The sequence below is a fragment of the Fulmarus glacialis genome, unplaced genomic scaffold (genome assembly GCF_000690835.1).
Source record: "Fulmarus glacialis isolate BGI_N327 unplaced genomic scaffold, ASM69083v1 scaffold41212, whole genome shotgun sequence".
Classification (NCBI taxonomy): domain Eukaryota; kingdom Metazoa; phylum Chordata; class Aves; order Procellariiformes; family Procellariidae; genus Fulmarus; species Fulmarus glacialis.
Window position 1 is genome coordinate 1 of NW_009197938.1, and position 22,429 is coordinate 22,429.

The 22,429-nt window shown below is 41.5% G+C and overlaps 2 protein-coding genes across 2 annotated transcripts in view; both read right to left on the reverse strand.

Moving 5' to 3' along the window:
• Nucleotides 1-45: 45 nt before the first annotated feature.
• LOC104073070 (WD repeat- and FYVE domain-containing protein 4-like) lies at nucleotides 46-18,543 on the reverse strand. Its single transcript, XM_009572731.1, has 7 exons — nucleotides 18,458-18,543; nucleotides 17,608-17,659; nucleotides 16,019-16,185; nucleotides 5,199-5,347; nucleotides 3,957-4,077; nucleotides 1,454-1,539; nucleotides 46-121 (listed from the first exon to the last, which is right to left on the reverse strand). Exons 1-7 carry the CDS (start codon nucleotides 18,515-18,517, stop codon nucleotides 55-57), a joined length of 702 nt encoding a protein of 233 aa, XP_009571026.1. The 5' UTR covers nucleotides 18,518-18,543; the 3' UTR covers nucleotides 46-54.
• A 636-nt stretch (nucleotides 18,544-19,179) lies between these two features.
• LOC104073071 (WD repeat- and FYVE domain-containing protein 4-like) overlaps nucleotides 19,180-22,429 on the reverse strand; it is a gene marked incomplete at its 5' end in the record, with an annotated part of 33,623 nt that continues 30,373 nt past the window's right edge. Inside the window, 2 exons of the mRNA XM_009572732.1 lie at nucleotides 19,180-19,218; nucleotides 19,589-19,666. Coding sequence (XP_009571027.1) covers nucleotides 19,180-19,218; nucleotides 19,589-19,666 — 117 coding nt within the window. The remainder of the gene's footprint in view (nucleotides 19,219-19,588; nucleotides 19,667-22,429) is intronic.

The following is a 22,429-nucleotide window of genomic DNA, read 5'->3' on the forward strand; positions in this document are numbered from 1 at the left end:
TTGCCAGCTGGGGCTAAACCATGACATCTACAGTTATCCAATGTTTCCTATGTTTTACCTTATATTCAGGGACTCTTCTGTTATCCCCTTCGACTTCAAAGCAGGTTGGAAAGAGCAAAATCTATAGGAGATATGAAAGATCACATTATAATTATTTAAATGGTTATCTGTCTACATTACATACGTATATAATCTATATCACATCCTGATAGCAACTTTCTTCCTGAAGGATGCCACAACGTTTCACTGAGACTGTAACATAGGACAAAGCTGCAAGACAACACAGCAAAAGCATACATTTAATATTGAGGAGCTGCCCATGGATAAAAGAAATTTTTTCCCAAATAGGGCCTTGAATTGATATAGGGTTATGGACTTATGATCACGTGGTTTAAGGTGCTATTAATTAAAGCCAGAGAATGAGAACCCACTCAGACATTTATCTAGCAAAAATCGCAGAAAGGAATACCAACCCACGTCTCAGCCATTCCTATTTACTTCCACTGGGGGTTTATGATGTCAAATGTACTAAACCCTTGAAACACATAGGTTTGGTAACCTTCAGCTGAGGGGCAACACAGCTGGCTCTGGGGCAGAACCTAGTGATTCTAAGTAGCCACACTATGCAGCCAGTTTAGAAAGGAAGACTTTTTAAGCAATGCTCCATTAGAAACTGTTCAGAGATTTCAGGAGCAGAAGGAACTGCTATGATTGTTTAGAAATTAACAGTACGAATCCTCAGTCCAGGCTGCAGAATTTACCACAGGAAGTACTACGTATTGAAGTATTTTTCCTGTGTAAAGGACAGTGAAAGTAAACCTGATATAATGGCCAGAACTGCAGTAGGAAAAAAAAAAACAACCCCAAGAAAACAAAATGCAGATTAATCACTTCATAGTCTCAGGTTCAAGTTCCATCAAACAAGACAAGCACATAAGGAGAAATCTTTAAACAAAAATTCCATTGTTAAAAGTTAACTCCACACCAAAGATACAAAGTCAAAGTCAGAGACACAAAAACATTTTATTCCTAAAGAATCTAATGACACTTTGTGTGTTGGAAGAAAGCAGGAAGAAACCTTGTTTCACCCAGTACTGTGAGGTGAGATGGAGGTGGCTCTCTCATCTCAGTGAGAGGAAGCAGCACAGCCACAATTGCTACTTCCTGGGATGCAGGGACATACAACGCACCACTGGGTGCTAGGAGAGTCCTACACATGCATTAGCATCCTTGATAAATCAATGTCTATATAATGCTCTGAAGAATTCACAGGTCAGCAAAAGAAAAATTTCATAGCTTTGCTTAAGTGTAACCCGTTAAAGACCAAAGAGCTGCAATTGAATAAAAAGCCCCTGGGACAGCACAAGACAGACATCTGAAGCCAGGATAAATAGGGGCAATAGACCAAGAGTGTCACCTGGGTGTTCACATGCTATTATGAAGTAGTGATTACCTCTTAAATATCTTATTTCGGTCGCTGTCATGGAAGACAAGAAATCTGGAGTAACCATTTTTGAAGAATATTTCCAAGGCGATCTCCTGGAAAGGTAAATAATTTACAGTGTGAAGAGCTGCAGAGCAAGGCCTAGTGCTGCAAAGAGTCCATCATGACCTGTCCAATTCTTCAGGGCTTAAAAAAAAAAAAAAAAAAAAAAAGCCTTGACTTTGTATCAAGTGTGAAGAAGTGTAGCAAAATATGCCTAATATTCCCAATTTCTCCAACTGTAGGAATGGTCCTGCTGGGTTGACTAAGAGTTCAAATCCTTCTCTGAAGCAAAACCAAACTCCAGATACTGGTTCCATCACCCGCCTCCTCCTGTTGCTTCTGAAGCATTTTTATCTTGAAATCTCAGTGTGATTAACAAGACACTAGTATCACTAACTTCTAATTAGGTGAGAAAGATAACATGAAGAGGGTATGCTAAATAAGAGTTTCTTTTAGAAAGCAACCATACTGCTTTCTAAACAAATAGCGAGCTCAACAGAATTGCCAAAATAATTTCTCCCGATTAAAAACACCAGAGGAGGAAGGGAAGTTTATGACATTTCTCACTGAAGCTTTAAATAATCAAAATTGAAAACTTCACCCCCTTTTTTCCACAATGTCTCCACACATTGTTCTGTTGGGCATTTGCATATAATCCTATTATTTACTCAGTGAGTGGTCCTTTTTTCTCTGAAGTCAGTCAAGTAAAACTATAAATAACGTGTAGTGCCTGGGAACCCAGACATGAGTCTCAATCCAAATGTGACAGTTGCAATACAAACCTAGAAAAACACCACAATGACAACTACCCCATGCATGATTCACAAATTAAGTATAAAGCAAAAAGGTAATATGAGAGCAGCTATGACAATAAACAGCTTGCAGCGTTTGCTCGGAAGCTCAGCTTTCCAAACCAAGTCTGCTCAAGTGTTGCCATTACAGAATTGGGCCGTGTTGTTTCACAGTGCTTTGCTCTGAGCTGGGCTATGTGCATGAACAGGAGATCAGCTCTCTGAGGCACAGTAGCTGCCTAAACAGCTGACCCACCTGTCCCGCAGGGAAAGCACAGGAATCAGTTTTCTTTTTCTGCAATATTTTTTCACTGGAGTCCCAGTGCAAGAATTTGAGAGCCTGATACAGATACCTGAGTTTTCAGTTCATTAATTGAAAGAAAGCAAAAACAAACAAAAAAAATTCCCCAAAACCCACAACCAAAAAACCACGAAGAACCCTCAAACCAACCAACAAGCCCCACCTTTGCCCCAGGCAAATTCAAAGACTTTTACTCATCTCCATTCTTCACTTTGGGTCACACAAAACATTTCCATTTCACATGTTTAAAAAAAATCCATGCGTACACAGACATGTAAATATATGAGAAGGCGGCAAGATTCCACTGGCAACTTTGATGCTATTCACAAAACAGAAGAAGAGGTGACAGTTCTGTTGCTCAGGTTGCTCACCAGTGATGTAAGAAAATAAGCTTCATACAGTTACTCGGAACAAGACTTAACATTCCTATACATGCTTGGAGAGTGACCTAACCACAGAGATATGCTATACCCTGAAGCAAGTTTCACCTATTAAAATTGTAATTTTGCATAATAATTAAATATAAAACACAACAGGGCTGAGTCATGGATAAGTGCCATACTACATGACATAAGACAATTATCAGCCCCATTTTCTCCAACTTTTGAATTTTCCGAACGATTTCTTAATTCTCTGCTGAATCTCAAAATGGATTAAAAATAACAGGTAACTAGTTATGGCTGCTTCAAAACTCCATATTTTTGTCAAACCAAATCTGTGAATTACTCCTTAGACCGTACCAAAACCCTATAGAGCAAGTACAGGCTCTGATGCTGCAAGATGCTCTAGCTACAACTCTTCTGTGATTCTCATCACAGGCTCATCTAAACCAGACAAAACTAAAAGGGTACACTGGTAATGACTAGCTTCTGCGTAGCGCAGCTAAAGGCACAAAGGATTCAAATCCTCTGCTCCGACTTACGATTCATGTATTGATTCACATGCACAACCTGAAAGTTATTCCAAGAAGCCCAGGGTAAGCATATTACACATATCCATAATCCTCTGATGTCCAAAACTACTGAAGTCTGTGGGAGCTGAGTATTACTGAAAGTCAGACACTTACTGGGAGCTTCCATCAAAACACAGGGAATTGACTTCAAGCCTTATTCTCAAAAACATTGAGATAAACTGTGAAGAACATTGTTAGCCTAACAACTAATGAGCCAACCACTCCAGTGAGGGTGCTTAAACACTCTGGTGAATATAGGAAGGAGTTTGTATTACCAAAGGCTAATGAAGCAATGATGGGAGCAAAAGCATTTTGGGACTCAAGCAAAGAAATCTCAGCAGTCTTAGTAAAAATTGTGCAAGTAGTTTTCAGTCACATGTCATTACTGCTGTTGCAGCCTTCCCTCAAAAGCATGTTAGTTCCTACCTGCAGAAGAAAGCGCATCAGATGAATCTCTTTTATATCATGATACGAATAACGGGAACACATCTGGTCTCCCACAGCATGATCTTTATGACATAAGTTGAAAATAAATGGATCACTGATGCTGGAAGAGAAAAATAAAAAGAAAAAAATTAATTTGAAATAAAAAAATATCAGGAGAGCCCTTGAACATCCAAGTCCTCCCTGAAGAATAAAAATACTAAGAGATAACAAGATCAACTGGGGCATACATGAATTGAAAACAAAGCTAAATACTGAAGGCAGATTTTGTACTAGTTCTCAAAATAAAATAAAGAGCCTGTGGAGGTTAAGGGTAGGTTTGGAGCTATTTTAGGGCGTGCAAATAGGCAGACAGCAATGTTTTGCGCACACTGAAGTCTGAGAAGCAGCAAGGGAAGGAGCTGGGTGGAAGAACCTGAAAGCCTGGGTCAAGGGCAAGCATCATATGGACACACAACTATTATAAAAAGCAATTAATTGGAACTAATAATTAAGCAATTAATTCATTATTACTTTAGTTGTGTACATGTATTGCAATTGCTATATACAGCCTAGCCCATAGCAAATCCCTTAGAAAAACAACCTAAGCTTTTATCAGTCCCAGTCCAATCGATCCTTAAGTCACCTGATCAGATTGACTGATATTGGACTTAGTAAGAATCGGATGCAGAGCAGACAGGGAGTAAAAACACCGAGTTACTCACTGTCCCACTGGGCTTTGCACATGAGCACACAATATGCGCAAAGAGCTAAGTCTAACAGACTCATTTTCAATATTGATCAGTTTCAATAAATCATGAGTCAAAGATGATAGCAGTGTGCCAAATATTAATTACGATTCTGTCTTGGAGAAACAAATAAAAACTTACGAGACAGTGAAGCTAAAGGCTCTTGTAATGACTGTTCCATATGAATAAAAGATGGGAGCCAGTCAGAAAGAAACATTAACAACACTTTAAAAGAATTGAAAAACAGCAACCTATGTGTTAGACTGCCCACCATCTCCATCTGTTGGAGCTGGGAGTCCTTGTTGCACCTCCAAAGCCTGTGAACAAGCACCTATGTTAGTTATGTTAAACAATTCTGTGAACAGATGGAAAGGATGGCAAAATTCTTGCTTTGCTAATATCCCTCTTGAAATCCACCCAAAGTCTGTGTAAATTCTAGGTTTGTGTCAATACTGAAGTTAACCAAGCAGATTTCTGGGAGGAAAGAATGACTCACCTGGACAAGCAGTGATGTGTACAGTAGACTTCTTCTAGAGGGGATAACACAAAGCACTCGCAAATGTAAAAGTGCTCTTTGCCAAAGAGCAGCACCCCTTCCAATGCTGTATGCCCCTGCACAACTGCCACAGAGCACTTGAACGTGACCTAGAATGGAAGCAAGCATAACGAAGCCAGGAGTGGGTAACACAGGAGACAGGGACAGCAGGGAGCAAGACCAAATGATGCAGAAGGACATATGTTTGTACCAAAACCGCTGCCATCTTGATTGGCAGTCTATAAGGGTGCAGCCACAAAAATCACCATATGACTGACAGTGCATGCCTCTGTGGTACTAGTAGTGGGAGGGTCTGATGCCCTTTTCTCTCAGTAAATCTGTTCCTTCCCCATTTATCTGTGGCTGTATTTAGCAACATCATTACAGAACATGAAGAGCTTGCAAATGTTGCAGCAGTTAGCACTGCAAAACTTTGTTAGACAGCAATACTTACTACACAGGCAGGTGGTTGAAGCACTAAGGAAAGAAGTGACTTACACAGCATCATACAGAAAAACAGTGGCATATAATAAATATATGCATATTTAGATTACAGAGAAAAGGCAAATACTTTTATTTAGATCCCAGTAAAATCTATACTTGAAAAAATCCTGCAAAGGGATCCCAGGGAGCAATGAGCAAGGAAAGGTTCTAATACTCTAGGTATCTATCTCACCATGGCCAGCTGAATCAGCATACAGTGGATTGAAAACTCAGTAGCACAAAACTCCTTGCATTGGCACTTTTTCTTCCTATATTATACAGAAGGCCAATCAAAATATAGGAATCTCTGATTCTAGGTGTCTTAAAGATTTAGTTAAACATTCTGGAATAGTTTAAAAAACCTTCCTTGGCATCCTAAGACTCACTCTCTTTTTTTCTCCAGAGTAAATTAACTTGGCCCATAAAATAGAGGCATTTCTAACCCGCAATTTAGAAGCATTGGGAATTTTTCAACAAAGCAGTTCTTCAGTCATATATGCCAGTTCATAGAAAGTTTTCTTGGGAATTGACCAGTTTTGATAAAGAAAAAAGAGCCTTTTTTCTGGAACAGTTTCTATGGCTGAGATGGTGTAGAAAGGAAACAGACCAATACACAGACCAGAAAAGCCCAACAATCCGGAAAAATGTGTGGGCTGCAGGAAACTTAAAGCTGTGATTTTAAAATCAAGCAGTAATTCATTGCAAAGAATTTCTCTAACATTTAGAGGCATGAAGTTCCTTATTTTTCTTGTCTGTTGATTCAATCTTCTATCTATACTCAGCTCCAAAAGAGCAGTCCACTGGTTAGTGCAGTCAACTGGGAGGATCAAGGTCAACTCACTGCTGTGCCCAATTTGGACCAGAACTTTGAACCAGTATCTCCTACACTCCCAGGGAAGGAGGCAGGCGCTAATTATCAGCCTATTAGCCCAGTCTCAGATGAAGCACCCCCTATTTGCAAAAATCCCTTCAAACATTCATACTACAACAAAACACTAATGCTTCCAAAATCTTAAAACACTAACACTACCTTACATACTAAGAAAACTGCTCACTGCTGAGCTCCCCTTGTAAATCAACGCAATCCTGAACTACATACAATCCAGAAATGAGTGTAAAATTTTGCAAGCTGAGTCCATCTGAAACTGCAAGAACCAGAGGGCTGCATACAGAGAGATTAGATCTGAGAGGTATTTATGTAACAGAAGTTTGCTGGTTCAGAAATCTAGTGCAATGTTCTTGAGAGAACTGATTGACAAGTATGAGAAGTATCACAAAATCTGTTTTTTCTCTTAAGATCTCAATGATCTTACGTCTACCAAACTTCATAAGAGCAGGGGTCCTGTATTATTTTTTGTGAATGCAAAAATGACCCAGAAATAGCATTGGTTCTGCTAGATCATGTAAAGTCTACATGATGGTATGTAGAGTAAGCATGGTTCTCCTTCGCTTTTCGCCTTTGTTCCTACCTCACTATTTCTGGAACCAAATCTACAACCTTCCTTGCCTCCATCCCAAAATACACATAGGCTAACTCGGGTCAGCTGAAACAGACCTGCACTGCTACACAAGCTTTCAGTCTTGGATGCCAGCATAACATAAATAATAAATTCATAAATAACCGAAATAAAATCTTGTTTCTGCATTTTTTTTTTTTTACTGAAAAGCAATTATTTTACCAACAAAATGGGGGAGTTAATTTTGAAATCACTTGAGGGGCACAGAAGGTTGTTTTAATTCTGGGTTTAAAGAAAAAAACAATCCTGGAAGATTTCTGTGGGTAATTTTTGATGAAAATCCCTTCAATCTCTTTCTCTTTCCCCTCTAAATTATTTCTAAGAGGAAGCTAACATTTTTCTATCACCTCTCCTGCAGATCCCAAAAAGGAATGCCTGTCTCTGCGGGGATATGCCAACCACAGAACTCTCTGAACTGGAGTGCCTGCGTGTGTACATGCCATTATGTGGTTAGAGGCATGTATGCTTGCACTGAGAATACTGGGGAATTCTGCTCACATTAGTGAACCACAGGGTTTCGTGAAGTAATTAAATAGCAGAAAGATCGCTTCTTCCCAAAAGGAAGGTAACTGAATATTGAAACATCAGGCAGTTCTGTAAAATAGTTAAATAGACACAAAGTTGAAATCCAGACTTCTAAGAAATCCACCTCAGCAAACCCAGCCCATATGCCAGAGATCACATCTGTGGTTTTGGGAGGCACGTGGATTGTGAAAGTGGCCTGCTCATGATGACTAATATGGTCTGGCACAAATAATCACTTTGTTACTCCACCTAGGGCAGGACTGGGACACGTTAGCAGGCCTTGAGAGGGAGGAGAGCATGTACCTCTCAAACCTTAAACTCTAAGCCCCAGTACATTCTGTCTTCTGTACTATCCAACCAGTAAGTCACCAGTGCCAAATCCATTTCTTCAATTTTATGTTATCACCCCCAACAGAATTAAATACATCTGTACTGTTGGAAATACTAGAGCCCTTGGGCCGAGTCAGTTGTTCTCATTTGGAGAACAGGGCTCATTTTATTCCAGGTGAGTAATAAAGATCTGACAAAGAGGTGTACTGGAGAACCCCCACCAGGACAGTCTTGTACCTACAGTCTTGCATTGAAACACCAACCAGTCTGAAATTACCATAGATTAAGTAACAATTTTCATTTTCTGTCAAAACAGAACACAATCCAGTTCACCAGCCACTAGAATCATTAATCAATGAAGCAAACATGACATAAAATAATTGAATAATTACCTTCTAAGCTATTGCCCAAAGCCCTGCAACTCTTGATTGCTCTGTTCATTCAGATGTACGAGGGAATTAAAGCTAAAGGCGTGAGGTTTTTTTCCTTTTTCTTGTTTTTCAGAAGAGCTGTTTGTAAATGTTCTAGCTGCGTTTAAGCAAATAGCCATAAAAACATATCTGCTCTGGAGTTCAAGAGCCAGATTTCCAAAGGAATTACATGCCTGAAGATGCAAACAGTCTTTACACAGTTTTCAAAAACACTGGAGGTTAGCCATCTATTCCTGCAGACTCTAGTAGTGTTAGCATGGCCTCTCCAAAGAAAAATACAATGCAAGGAAATTAAAGTCACAAAACCATGTCACTGGGACACACTTACCCATGCCACACAATCTCCTAAGCATAGCATTTTTACAGAATAAGGACGAAAGAATGGCTACTCCAGCTCAGTTCAGAGGTCCATCTAAACAACTATCCTGCATCTTAGTAACAGAAGATTAAGGAAAGAGTATAAGAAATGTGTTAGGTATGGTGTGACTCTTGACCTTAATATACCTCCTCAGCAACCAGTGGCTTAGGGACTTCCTGAAGCCCCTTCCTCCTCCTCATTGTAACATCTCATGTTTCCCTATAAACACTCACAGCTGTCTCTAATCACTTGCTCAGCAAAAGGTACAAAAACTTTGCACGATACACATAAAAGCAATGCATTCAGGTAGCACTGTATCAGGAATCACAGAGATGAAACCTGTGGTTATATACCCTTTCTGCCCTTTCTGTTGCGTATTGAGAGTGCATCAGCTACAAAGGATCTGTCGGTAAAGTAGGGCCAATGTTATTTAGGGCCACAGAGTTTAAAATGACTAGGAGTACGTGAAATCAAATACGTTGCTTTCACAATTTTTGCTATGGAAACAGATATGTGTTATCATGGTAAGTGAGAGCAATACAGGTCCACCTCTCTGTGCTACTCACAAGACCTTTCCTGCAATGATTGTTAGTTTGCTTGTTGTTGAAGTCTCATCTTACTTTGAAACCGTCACACACGCGTCTCATTAATCACAATTTAAGAATACATGACAGGTTGCTTCATTCTCTCCAGCTGCTCAACGACCAAAGGAAACTAAATCTATTTGACCTAGTCTTTAGTAGTAGGGGCTCTAGGCTCAAGTTTGGTCACATCTGAACTGTTACAAACATTGGATCAAATTTCTTCTGCTCAGACTTGAGTGAAACCATTGCAATTGCTAGAAAGAAAGCCTTGCGGTCACAACTTTGCTTTGGAAGACCCAGGACACATTCCTTTTTTGCAGGTAGCCTCCTCTCACCCTCCCTCTCTTACTCCACTGGAGCAAAAACCCCATATGGGAGGTGTTTCTTCAGTGTGCACTTCTCAGGTTTTAACAACTTCCCAAATGCTGCAAGGAAAGAATATCAGATATTTAGGAGAAAGGGGACGTGGCAGAAGAAGGTTCTTGTCTTGCACATGGTCATGGGCACTGGAACTGCTCTTTGTCCTTGCTTTCTGTGATGAAAGTTGCCATCTGTCCCAGCCCATCTCCAGCCTAAGAAGTTGGCATCCCTTAGCTGATGATAGCATCTGGAAGCCAGTTCTAATAGGATTGTGCTCATACCTCTTGCACACCCAGACGTCTCTGTCTCACTCCAGGCTCCTCTCAAACAGAAAATGCTGCCAAAAACTAATATAAGCCCTTACATTTCCCCTTAGGTCAGTTCACTCAAGTTCATGCCCTTCCCACTGCTCCCATGACTCTCTCAGGAATAACCACAGCAAAGTCTGCCTGCTCTTTTCCCTGCTGCATCGTTCTGCAGAAAGCAACTAACTGTTAGGAGATCAGCTGTGCTTGCTTGAGGTGGTAGTCAGGACCCTGAGTTTGTCAGGAGCTCTGCAGAGATCCAGAGGGCAGCTACAGCCTTACAATTGAAAGACCTTTTTCATCAAGGTGAACACCTAAAAACCCCACCCAGAAGCAGATATGAAGGGGCAATACTAGGAGGTATCCATGGAGCACAAGTAGCATGGTGAAGGAGCACATTCAGAAGAGCAGAGATCTGACTAAAGCTGCTCCGTTTGTTTTTTTTTTTTTCTTTGTGACACTTACAGCATGAGTCAGATCCTGTCCTTTGCACCTAGTAGCACAGTTGTTCACTGAGCTGGGGTAGGGGTGGAGGAGCATGGGCTAGGGAAAGGGCTCCCAGCAGCCTCTCTACTGCAGCAGAAACCCAGATAGGACAAGTCAGACGAGTAATCATCTGCAACAACTTGTCCTTCTTCAGGTGCTCCCATCTGAACATGGGAGGAGTTTCAGCACTCCTTCCTGCAGTGAGGTAGCCATTACAATCTCTGCTCCTGCAGCAGGGAGGGAAGAGGAGAAACTGAGGCATAGAAAAGGGAAATGGCTTGTGCCAAGGACCTGGCTTCCTAATCCTCTGCTTTGACCACAGTAGCTAGTCCCTGTTCCCGCTACACATCAGCTTATGTAAAGTTCTCTACTGCTGCACCCTCGCACTGGGATGGAGTGTAACAATGCTCCCATGAAAACAGGCTGTGTTGGTGTCTTCCATAGCTGTGAGGTATGTTCAATGCCCCTAAAAACACTGGCTCCACCAAGTGGATGCAGAGCTGCTGCACCATTCTGCTGGTCCTAGATGCTGAACCTTACAGCTGCTCCCTCTTTCAACTGAGCCTGTTCTTTAATCACCTCCTTTCTCCCAACCATGGATCCCACTCCCTCTAACTGATTTATGCTAGTCCCTTATATTACGGTCCTTGGCATCTCCTGTGCTCTCTCCAGCCCCTCCTTCAAGGAAAGGCATTTTGCCCAGATTTCTGCTAGGCTGTGCCCTCTTGTTAACTTCTGATTCATTACCCCAGTTGCTTGGATTTCTTACCATCTTGAATGACTTGCTGGCAAACAGAGGTTTACTTTTCTCCAAAATTCAGAATTTCTACACCAAAATCATTCCCCAAGCTTTCCAACACTTTCTTCATCTACTATATGCTAACCGCACATTAACAACCTGGCAGGAATACTTTAGGCTTGTAAAGATCAGGGAGGCAATCTCGCAGTTGCGGGCTCAGGTTGCAGATATAGGAATCCAATCTCCCTGTCTCTGCTGGTAAGCCAGGGTTATTTAAAGGGCTGGCTCTGGCTTTTGCTAGGCAAGTTGATAGATTAGGTCAGGACAGGTTCCTATTTGCTTTTCTCTTGCACAGTTCTGCAGCAGCACATGATGTGTAACATCACCCACATCGCATATAACCTCTCCTTCCGTGCCTATGGTGTGTACAGTCTCAGTATACTGAAGGTACATGCAAAATATAATCTTCACCTGTACACACTATAACCTCAATGGAGCCTCAGCAAAATGTATAACCAAGGAGCCAGAGTATGACAGTTCAGTTACTTCTGAGAGGACAGCCCTGACAGCAACACCTGTAAATCTGCACCTGCAGTCTGATATATTCATCTAGTGAATTACACACGTTGACTTCTGAGTGCAGGACAAAAACATCTTGTGCTTTGGGTATATACACATAGATACTACTTTACAGTACTGGAATTACAGCACCAGTTCCAAACATTCAGCAATGAGATGACTCAATTCCCTGCTTTGAGTTCAAAGTCACATTTTTCCCACGCATACCAAAAGCAGTCCTTTTGCGCAGCTTTCACTAGTGGTCCTTGCTGTGGCCATCTGTAAGGGAGGAGGTGAAGCAACAAAATATCTCAGCTACCAGCCCACCATTCTCCTTTAGTCTGCAAACAACTGCCCTGACCCCCATCCCTTGTGCCCAGATTCTTAGTGTGTGGGTGAGCCACAAACATCTACAACTCCTCTGAATACCCACTTACTTCTTTATGTACCTCCATAGAGCCAAAACACAACAATGGCCCTCCGTATCTTGCATTTCACCAACACTGCATATAAGGTTTTTGGCTTTTAGATCTGGCTCTAGCAGATCACTGAAAGCTGATGGGGACTAGGGGAAACTGATGCAGAGTATAGAAAGAAACTGGGAAAGAACAGCAAGGAGCTTCATATAACTGGAAATGACACTACATCTAGGGTAGGGTGACTGCAGAGGAGAGATTAGGACTCTCTGGGCAAGGGAAATAGGACGAGATCAAGAATCCTGAGAACTGGAGGCTGCACTGTGTAGGTGAGGAGAATGGGACAGATAGCTCAAACACAACAGGAATGTAGGGGCAGCTGAGAGGGGCAAAACAGCTGAAGCTAAACTTCAAACAATCAGGAAAGAAACTGTGCTCACCACAACACACTCTCCCTTCCAAAGGCAGGGCTGGGACACATGGTAGAGGAGATTTGTGATTCTTTTACAATCCCCTCTCTCTACAGGACAGGCCCATACTCCTACTATCCCTTCCAGCTGCCACTTTGGCAGAGGCCATTATAAAGGCCTGGAAGACTCTAAAGGTGCTTTCTCCAGATGTCAATGTGATACCTGCAACTTTCAGCAATTCTGCCGTTGGCCTACTATTCTTCGGAGCTCTGATAGAGGCTTCCATTTTCAAGCTTTGGGAATGTCACACAAAATTTAAGAAAGCATTATTATAATTGCAAAGTCATATCCTCAAAAGTCAGCCTGAATTCAGCCCCTTTGTGTATGCATTATGTTACCATGTAACTATAGGATTATTATTTTTTTCATAGAGCCTGCTCAGGATAGACATATCCTAGTTGATAAATTAACAATGTGTAAGGAAGATGACTGGAGTCTACCGCATTCCACAAAATTTAAGAAAGCATTATTATAATTGCAAAGTCATATCCTCAAAAGTCAGCCTGAATTCAGCCCCTTTGTGTATGCATTATGTTACCATGTAACTATAGGATTATTATTTTTTTCATAGAGCCTGCTCAGGATAGACATATCCTAGTTGATAAATTAACAATGTGTAAGGAAGATGACTGGAGTCTACCGCATTCCATTCCCAGTTATATGTATTACAAGGATCCTGGCTGGAAGAGACAGACTTATGGTCAATACAACTAAATACTACTTTGAAGGTATGGATTTGGATATACATACCTTCCACCCTGTGTACTGGTAAAGCAGAAGGGACAGTCTTATGGTAAAACCAGCAAGTGATTATGTTATTACAGGCTGTAAGTGCACAGATCTGGCATTAATTTCTTGATTTCTGGCATTTCCTAAATTCAGAGTGTTTGACTTTGAAATCTGGGAAATGCATTCCTCTGTGGGTAGTTTATTACATAAAAAAGGCGACAAAAAAGGACACATCTAAAGGCTGAACTTTGCATGGTCTGGGTGCTGTTCAAACACACAGAACATGACTGCTCCCTCATATGATTAGTCTCCACTCTCTCAGGGACTAACCACTCTTAGTAGCTTCCTTTAGCCTATACTCAAATTATATCCATTTGTTTTCTCCTTTATAGTCCCTTTCTCTCACAGTCCAATGGTAAACTTATCTTGTTTAAATACTTAAAACTATTTTCACGGTCTGGGTGCTGTTCAAACACACAGAACATGACTGCTCCCTCATATGATTAGTCTCCACTCTCTCAGGGACTAACCACTCTTAGTAGCTTCCTTTAGCCTATACTCAAATTATATCCATTTGTTTTCTCCTTTATAGTCCCTTTCTCTCACAGTCCAATGGTAAACTTATCTTGTTTAAATACTTAAAACTATTTTCACAGATTTCAAGTAAGATAAAACAAAAGACTAGATGATATTAGCATAACAATACCCCACCTGCACCCATATTCTCCTGATTTAACTTGCTGAGGAACAGACTCTGAACCAACAGACAATGTCAATAGCATTTGATCTGCTCCTTCTGCAAAAAGCCATCTCACATATCTGAATATGTAGAAAGGTGTCTGTTTAATGGTAATGCAAAAAAATAGCACTGGGTGATATTATAAAACAATGACCACTTTTCAGTATCTGCCAAAGCATCACAATGACTTTTCTGTGCAGTGCAGTAGGTAAGATGGTTCCAGTTGCCTGCTTAAAGTGCAAACAGCTCACGAGGCAGCCATTTACAAGGCAGGACCGCGGCGCACTAAGTGAGCGCAGGACAGTTAATGTCACCCCCTACTGCTTTTTTTAATACTTCTGTCAGCTCAGCAACACGGTGACGGCTGCTGGAAAAAAACATGCCTGGCGTTTCTGACGGCTTCCTGCAGAGTTACATGGAGAAGAGACAGACAGCCTGAAGGCTCAAAATGAGATCAGCACATGGAAAACATGCCTCACATTTTCATGCTTGTATCCTTCTGCTGGGGAGAGGTATGTGGGGGGGGGAAAGGAGGAGGGGCAGGGATATGAATTATCTTGTATAGACAGATAGTGTACCAACAGCTCTAATGGCATGAGGAAGCCATCATGTTAGATAGCACGAATATGACCCTCAGCCACTGGCAAAGCATCAAGAAAATTCAGCGGTATGAGACATAAAAATAAAATAATTATTTCTATATCTATGTATCACAGCACTGTGATGGCTGAGTTTAAATGCTCCAAGCCTGACCCTTGGCTTCCACTATGGGTTGCTAACTCTTGGGCCAACAGGGGGAATGATGCCACTGGAAGAAACAGGTATACTGGAAAAGATCAGAGAATGAGGCCAGGTCTACTCCTCATGACAAAATCTCTCACAGTCCTGCAGAAAACGGCTAAGTGCAGTGCATATACAACATCAAGGATTTGACCTGGAGTCACCATTGTGGGGCTTACGCTGAAAGCAAAGGGCAGGTTGCTGGCTTTCAAGAAAAGGGATTAAATTGAGAACATCAGATCAAAGTTACTGTCCTCCTAACAGAGTCACCTCTACTCCACAGCTCATGCCCTCTCCCAGTGTTCCTGAACCTGCCTCTTCCTTATGCTGGGAAGAAACCTGGGAGAAGAGCATCCAGTGCAGTACAAGAACAAAGAAGGAACAGCACTGTTTTGACTAGATGACATACAACGGAAGCATCAAACAGGAAGCAAAGAAAGCCTCTATGGCCTTAGAGGGAGGAATCTGTCCAGTACTCATGGAGAGGCAGAGAACAAAAAGGCACGTGAAGGGGAGAGGAAGAAAACATTTTCTGGTATTCAGCAAAGAACTAGCAACGTATACAAAATTGGCACACCCTTCCAGAGGTAATAAATAAATTTGATCCAGGCACTGCTCTGAGCATGAGTAAAGGTGGGGAAGCAGGACAGAAATTCTCAGAGTCTCATAATTTGCCATGTCTTAGCCAAATTCAGACAATACTGTCTCACGGGTATGAGAATACCTTGGTCGCACGCCCAAATTTTTTTCTGTTACTTCAAAGAGTTAATGTTAAATGCTCTTCAAGAATAAGTTTATATAGAAGTTCATACAGAGGCTGGAAAATTGTAGTTGCTCTAAGGAAACAGATGGTGATGATGTTTTACTGTAGCCTGAACCCCAAACTGAAAGGAACAGATAAGCCTCCACATCTAATTCACCCTCTAAAATGCCACCTCCCCAGAGAACATTTTCTAGCTCATTTTTCCTACCTTTTCACTCTCTGCAAACTCCTGCAATATAATTTGTCTCTCCACACACAGTTCCAAGAAGTCTTCTGAATGGAAACTTTCATGTAGAGCAGGGAAGAATGTTAGTTGGTTACAATCCCATCCCTTCTTATCCATCTCCCTTTCTGCTCCATTTGACGTCAGCTCTCCTATATCAGTATAAAAGAGATGGCAGTTTTAGTGGCAGCCAGATGACACCAAAAGCATTTGCAATTTAGACTTTCACCCAATCTGTTCTACCTTGGGAAATAGCATTATTTATCTGCAAAAAACAGGCAAGAGAGAAGTAAAATCTGTGACTGCTAAAGAAGGGTGCTTAGTTCAGGGAACTAAAAACAGGTAGCTGCACTCAGTCATAATTAAAACTAAATTCCTATAATCACTGAAGATTCAAGCATATTGAATAAATATATTTATTCTCATTTCTGCACTGTGTTGGGCTGATCATCTGGTAATTTTTAAAAAAAGAACGTTCACATACTTACATGAAATTAGGAAAAACTGAAAACGGTAGTCTTTTGGGGACATGCACTGAGCAGGATCTTAAAAGAACCCAAGGAGAGACAATCCACTCATACCTTGCGCAAGCTGTGTCCCAAGTTTTGCAAATTCATGCAGTGCATGCGGTTAGGGGAGGCATGATCAGCCTTCTTATTGAGGTAGACTGTAACCACTTTCATGCAGAAACTACATAGTATTCAATCTTGTTTGGAGTCTAGAACAATGAGCTCCACTCTCACTTGATTTGCAGGCCCTATCACACAAAAAAGTATACAACAATTCTGCCTATTTCCACAGTTTACACTAGAAGTTTGACTTGGAACAGCCACACAGGTGGCTGAAATCCACAGCCTTAGGCTTGGCTGACATTTCCAAACTATAGTTCTTTCTCAATGGTTTTTTTTTTTTCCCCTCTCTGAAAAACTATTGACTTCTGTACCATATTTCACTCCCATTCCCCCCTCATTCTTTTAATGTCTCACGTAACAGAAAACCTGGCCTTGGAAAATGAAAAATGTCGACATAATGATCATATTTTGAAAAATCCGGTTCTATCTTGAACACTGAAAAACAATTTGACATGTTAATTTTCTTGGTGATTTCCTTCCACTGTCTATTATTTTGTCCACATTCTTGGAAAGTTACAATTCCTATTACCACTTCTCTGAGCCATCTATCACCTGGTTTTAAATACTATTTCAGAGGTAGAACTTAGTGTCTACTAAGAGCAGGGGGGAAGTCTGCACTTTTCCTTCTGAGTTTAACTAGTTGGGAGCCTTCCAGGTGCTCAAAAACGCCCAAAGCTTTCATTTCAAGTTAGCTTTTTTGCTTTCAGACCTTTCTGGTGGCAACAAGAGAGCAATCAATTCTGAAGACAGTTTATATACCACCTATAATAATTGCATCAGTCTTTTTCCAGATGTTCAAGTGAATTTTTAGCCTAAAGCAGTGACAGCAAGTTTTTTTTCACTAGATGAAATTCTGACCTGGAACTCAATACACTAACTCCAATTCTCTTTGGCTCTTTGTGTCCACCCTCTTGATGATTTAATTTAGCCCTAAAAGGTTACCTGAATTCACTTCAGCCGTGGGTGTTGTTTCATTTCTGTTTGCTAGGAGAACCTGAAAAGAGACTAGGTATGACTAGAGCGGAATATGCAGACAGGTAAACATAACTCAACCTTGTTGCAGCAGAAAACACAGATTTACAACTACGTCGCAAATAAATGCCTTGGAAATTCAAATAAACTCATTTGAAAGGACCCAAAGGAACAATTAAATGTAGGAACAAATGTCAACAATTAAGCAAAAGGACTATTGTCTTTTCAAAGAAGACCCTGCATGAGGCCAGTTATAGGATAAAAACCATACCACTCAGACTACAGAAAACAGCCAGAATCCAAGGTTCACAAAAAAGCTGAAAATGTCCTAGAGATGGGAACCTCCTGATATACTAAAGTGCTTCAGCTTCTGGTTGATAGAATTTGGCACTTAGACACTATAGAGACAGACAGTAGTAAATACTCTACATAAACAGTTCAATGCTTTGCTCAAACCACTCTAATTCTCCTTTTAATAATCCACCAGTTCTAGCAGCCCTAATAAACGTAAGACTAACAGGACAGTGCAGCCTTCTAACTGGATTCTGTTGCATACATTGGGAAGTGCTATACCCATGAGATATTACAAGCAGAAAAGTACGGTCGGATTACACTCTCATCTGTCTGGGGAGATCTTATACCAGAACTTATACTGTTGCTGCTAAACACATTGCAGCCCCTCTTACTCTCTCAAAATCAGACATGTTCAGTGGGTTCTCTATGCATGGCACAGCATATTGATGAGTCAGGTAATGAGAACCAGAGGAAAGAGGTGAGCAACTGTTACGGAAATTGTGCACCTCCTGCAACAGCTTTCTACCTCAGTCTTCATTTTCATCATTGTCACTCGGGTGTTCGCATGCTGAATCCTCCTCCTCATTCGTGAAGGCCCTTCATAACAATCAAGAATCCATCGTGGCTCTAAGGATCGCGATGCATCTCCCCACGGGCCCCTTCTGTAGAAAAGTTGCTCCTCAAGTATCATCCAGTCCTTGGCTGCTTTGCTGTAACCACACTGCAGCATCTGTGAGACAGAACCACTTTGTGCCACCTTTTGCACACTCCCCTCCTCCCATCCAGGAGAGACACCACCCCAGTGACTCAGAGGGATTTACCCAACCTACCGGATGGGGCCACTGCAGAGGGAGCGCTGCAGACCCAGCAAACACAGGTCCAACTGACCACTGAAAGTGTGCTGTGGGAGATGCTACTAGTCAAACTAAGATACAGTGACAAATATAAGCATGTCGCAAGCTTCAACCTCCTTGAAAATGGCTGCTTTTATTAGATTTCCAACTCAAAAGCAGTGAGCCAGGAGAACAGCATCACAGAGGTTTTATTCAGTCCAGTTTTTTCTGGTGAATGTTTGTGTCAAATGGCAACAACCATGCTCAATGAAAACACAGTCTGAAAGTCTCAGTCAGAAGTGTACTGTGCTCCCTCCAAGCATGGCACAAATTTAATTATTTCTACTTAGGAGGTCTGTGCAGGCTGTTGAGGGGCACTAAAATATCAATTTAAAGGACAGAAGAGGTGAGAATTTCAAAGAATGAAAAGCTTGTTGGTCTCTGATGGCCAATCCTGAAACAGAAACATACCTGTGAGATTTTACTGGCTATGAGCTTGAGACCTCTTGAAAAGTTTTACTGGCTGCTAAGAAAAAAAGGTGAAAGTCGTCACTTTCATTTCTGCCACTGTGAGAGTGGAATAATTCATTTAAACAAAAGAAAAAAGGCTCCTGAAGATAAAGTGAGGATCTGCAATCTGATTGGTGAGTGACACTATATCACACTTCAATGGTGATGTCAGGAAAGGAGTATTGCCTCATCAACTCTCATCATTTCTTTGGGCATACTACTCATCTCACTTGTGAAATGCCTGATTTCTCAGGGTAGTTCAAGAGCATCCTTTCAACAACAGAAAGCTGTTGCACAATATTCCTGTTCTTTACCTGTACGTGGTTCTTGTACAAAGAGGCGTACAGCTCCTGCCCAATTCTTCGGTACTGTTCCATACATGACACAAATCCCTAGAAGAAGCATCAGAACACATTACACCAAGGTGCTGCAGGTGAGGGGCAGAAGCAGGCATTAGTTGCTCTGCCTTTTCCAAGAATAATTACGGAATATGGCCCGCATCTGTGAGTTTGATGGCTCTACAGAAAATATAGTGATGAGGCAATCATCTGAAAGCAAGTTGCACACTGGAACTACTCAGAAGGAGAAAGAAAACAACAAATAAAATTTAAGGCTCCTCCTTTTGGAGCTGAATTAGTTAGTACTGCAAGTAGCATAAGAGACAATTATCTGTTGTAGAGGCCCCAGCTGAGGTGAGGATCCAGGATTTGTAACTATACACCTGCTCCTTGCTGCATAAACAGAAAGTACAGACAAGGGAATGGTCCATGTCCCCTTTTTGCCGATGGGAAACCAACTGTTTCCAAAAACATTTTTGAGATTTAGGAGCCTAAGTCCTCTGGCAACAAGTGACTTGGAGTATAAATACACTATTTAATGAGACTGTGATGCAGAGATGTCAGAGCTAGCTCTAGAACTGGGAATTTGTAGAGCTGTAGCAGTGCAAGACGACGCACATCATAACTGCCTCTGCTCTACTACACAACACAGACATGCCCTAAACCCCAGTGCAACTCAGGTGTTTCTGGAAAGATATGTTTTCCAAAGCAGTCTTGACAGAACTTCCTGGCCACCTTTCCTTCCAGAACACACTTGACTCACAGAACAGTGAGCCCGCATTAACAGTCATACATTTCATCTGCTGTTTTATTGGAATGAACTTCTCAAGCTAAGGGTCTCTGTGCAAGTACAAGACTGATGAACTGCTGTCAAGAGATTACGAGTTGCATTCCCCACTCTGCAAAAAGATTGTTATGTGATCTTCAGCAAGATATGCAATTGCCCTAAACCTCTACCTCTCCAACCACAAAACGGAGACTGTAATACTAACCTCAGAGTTACACAGGCTAAGATCATGAACAATGGCCCAGTGTGGTGAGATCTCTAAACTCAGGGAGTAGGGAAATGAAATGGGGTTTATTCTCTTAGAATCATGGAATCGTTTAAGTTGGAAAAGACATTTAAGATCATCAAGTCCAACCGTTAACCTAGCACTGCCAAGTCCACCACTAAACCACGTCCCTAAGCACCACATCTACACGTCTTTTAAATCCCTCCGGGGATGGTGACTCCACCACTCCCCTGGGCAGCCTGTTCCAATGCTTGACAACCCTTTCAGTGGAGAAAGTTTTCCTAATATCCAACCTAAACCTCCCCTGGTGCAACTTGAGGCCATTTCCTCTCATCCTATCGCTAGTTACTTGGGAGAAGAGACCAACCCCCACCTCGCTACAACCTCCTTTCAGGTAGTTGTAGAGAGCGATGAGGTCTCCTCTGAAGCTCCTTTTCTCCTAGGATATTCACTATCATACTAATTCCTCAAATTCACCTGTTAAACGTAAATCAAAGACAAGCTTCCAGCTTTGAAAATGCTAGCTTTGTTCTCCCCTTTCTCATGGCCATCTATGAAATTCTGAGTCCCAAAGAGACTTGAAGTAAAGTGTTTGTTGTCATGACATTTTTTTTCCCGATCAGAGAGACAAGTCCTACTGAAAGGCTGTGTATATAGCTGAAGCAGTGAACAACTGCTGAGCAAGCTACTGGCTTGTTTTATCTTATTGCATGAAGGCAACTGAAGAACTAGCACAGGACTCTGCTGTAATGGGCTGTCCAGCACTCATGAGACTGTTCTACAGCCTTGTAACTCAGACTTTTCTATGCAGACACAAGGATAGCTGCTCCATCTATTTCTCTCCTTGCTCAGTATCTCTTTGTGTGACTGCTGACAAGTAGCTACTAGGGGCACGTCAGTATCACAGCCTTCTTACTCACAGTCACAGGTAAAAATTCTCCTGTTTGACAGTGTATTTCCTGGAAAAAGATTCTAGCTATCCTATTACAACTACATGATGCCATGTCTAATCTTCTGGGCATACTTGCTTTAAAATTTTCCAAATTAAAAGGTCTCTGAAAGAGCAACTTTTTTTTCCTGAAGTCAATGGAACAGCACATTGGGACCTGACTCAGGATGATGCTCCTAATCACTACTAAAAGAAACAGAACCCCAAAAGTCACAGTATCCAAATAAATCATAAATATCTATTCCATGTGCCAGCCAAATGTGTAGGAAGGATGCAGGCCTACTTGAACATGATTTTGAAGCCAAAATAAGATTGCTTGCCCTTCCCAGGAACTTACAAAAGGTATACCAAAGCCATGAAATTTAAAAAAAAAAAAAAAAAAGGGAAAAAAAGGAATTAGAGTGGCTGACGATTAACTGCATTACAGAGAGTAGAAGTATCTGTTCCTTTGATAAATTTCTGAGGATTAGTAGTGGCAGAGAAGGCAGAGTTCGGAGATTATACAGAAGAGGTTAGAGTGCCCCCAGTGCCAGGCAAAGGCTCTCATGCCCACCCAAGCTTCCCTGACAAAGGTGAGATTGCTGTGAGTCACAGCACGAGGCTAAACTGGCTCTGAAAGTCTCAGCCTCTCACTTCCTAAAGCTATGGATCAGATGGGTAACTTTTAAATGCATGGACTCTGTGCCACGCTGGCAGTGATTCCTCACAGCAAACTGTCTAGCTGCTGCTTGCACTGTGCTATAATTAAGTTAACACACAAGGTCTATGTGGTGTGCCGATTACTGCTGGCTGCCAGCCAGGTCTGTACCCCTGCTGCGAAGTCACATTTATTGGTGTTTCCCTGCAGGAAGCTCC

Excerpts from the sequence above, each read along its gene's own strand:
- LOC104073070 (XM_009572731.1), bottom strand. The coding sequence starts at position 18,517 with ATGAGGAGGAGGATTCAGCATGCGAACACCCGAGTGACAATGATGAAA. Across the intron at positions 5,348-16,018 it reads AGTTTGCAGAGAGTGAAAAG|GTCACGTTCAAGTGCTCTGT; the intron begins GTAGGAAAAATG and ends CTTCCATTCTAG. Across the intron at positions 122-1,453 it reads CGAAATAAGATATTTAAGAG|ATTTTGCTCTTTCCAACCTG; the intron begins GTAATCACTACT and ends TATCTCCTATAG.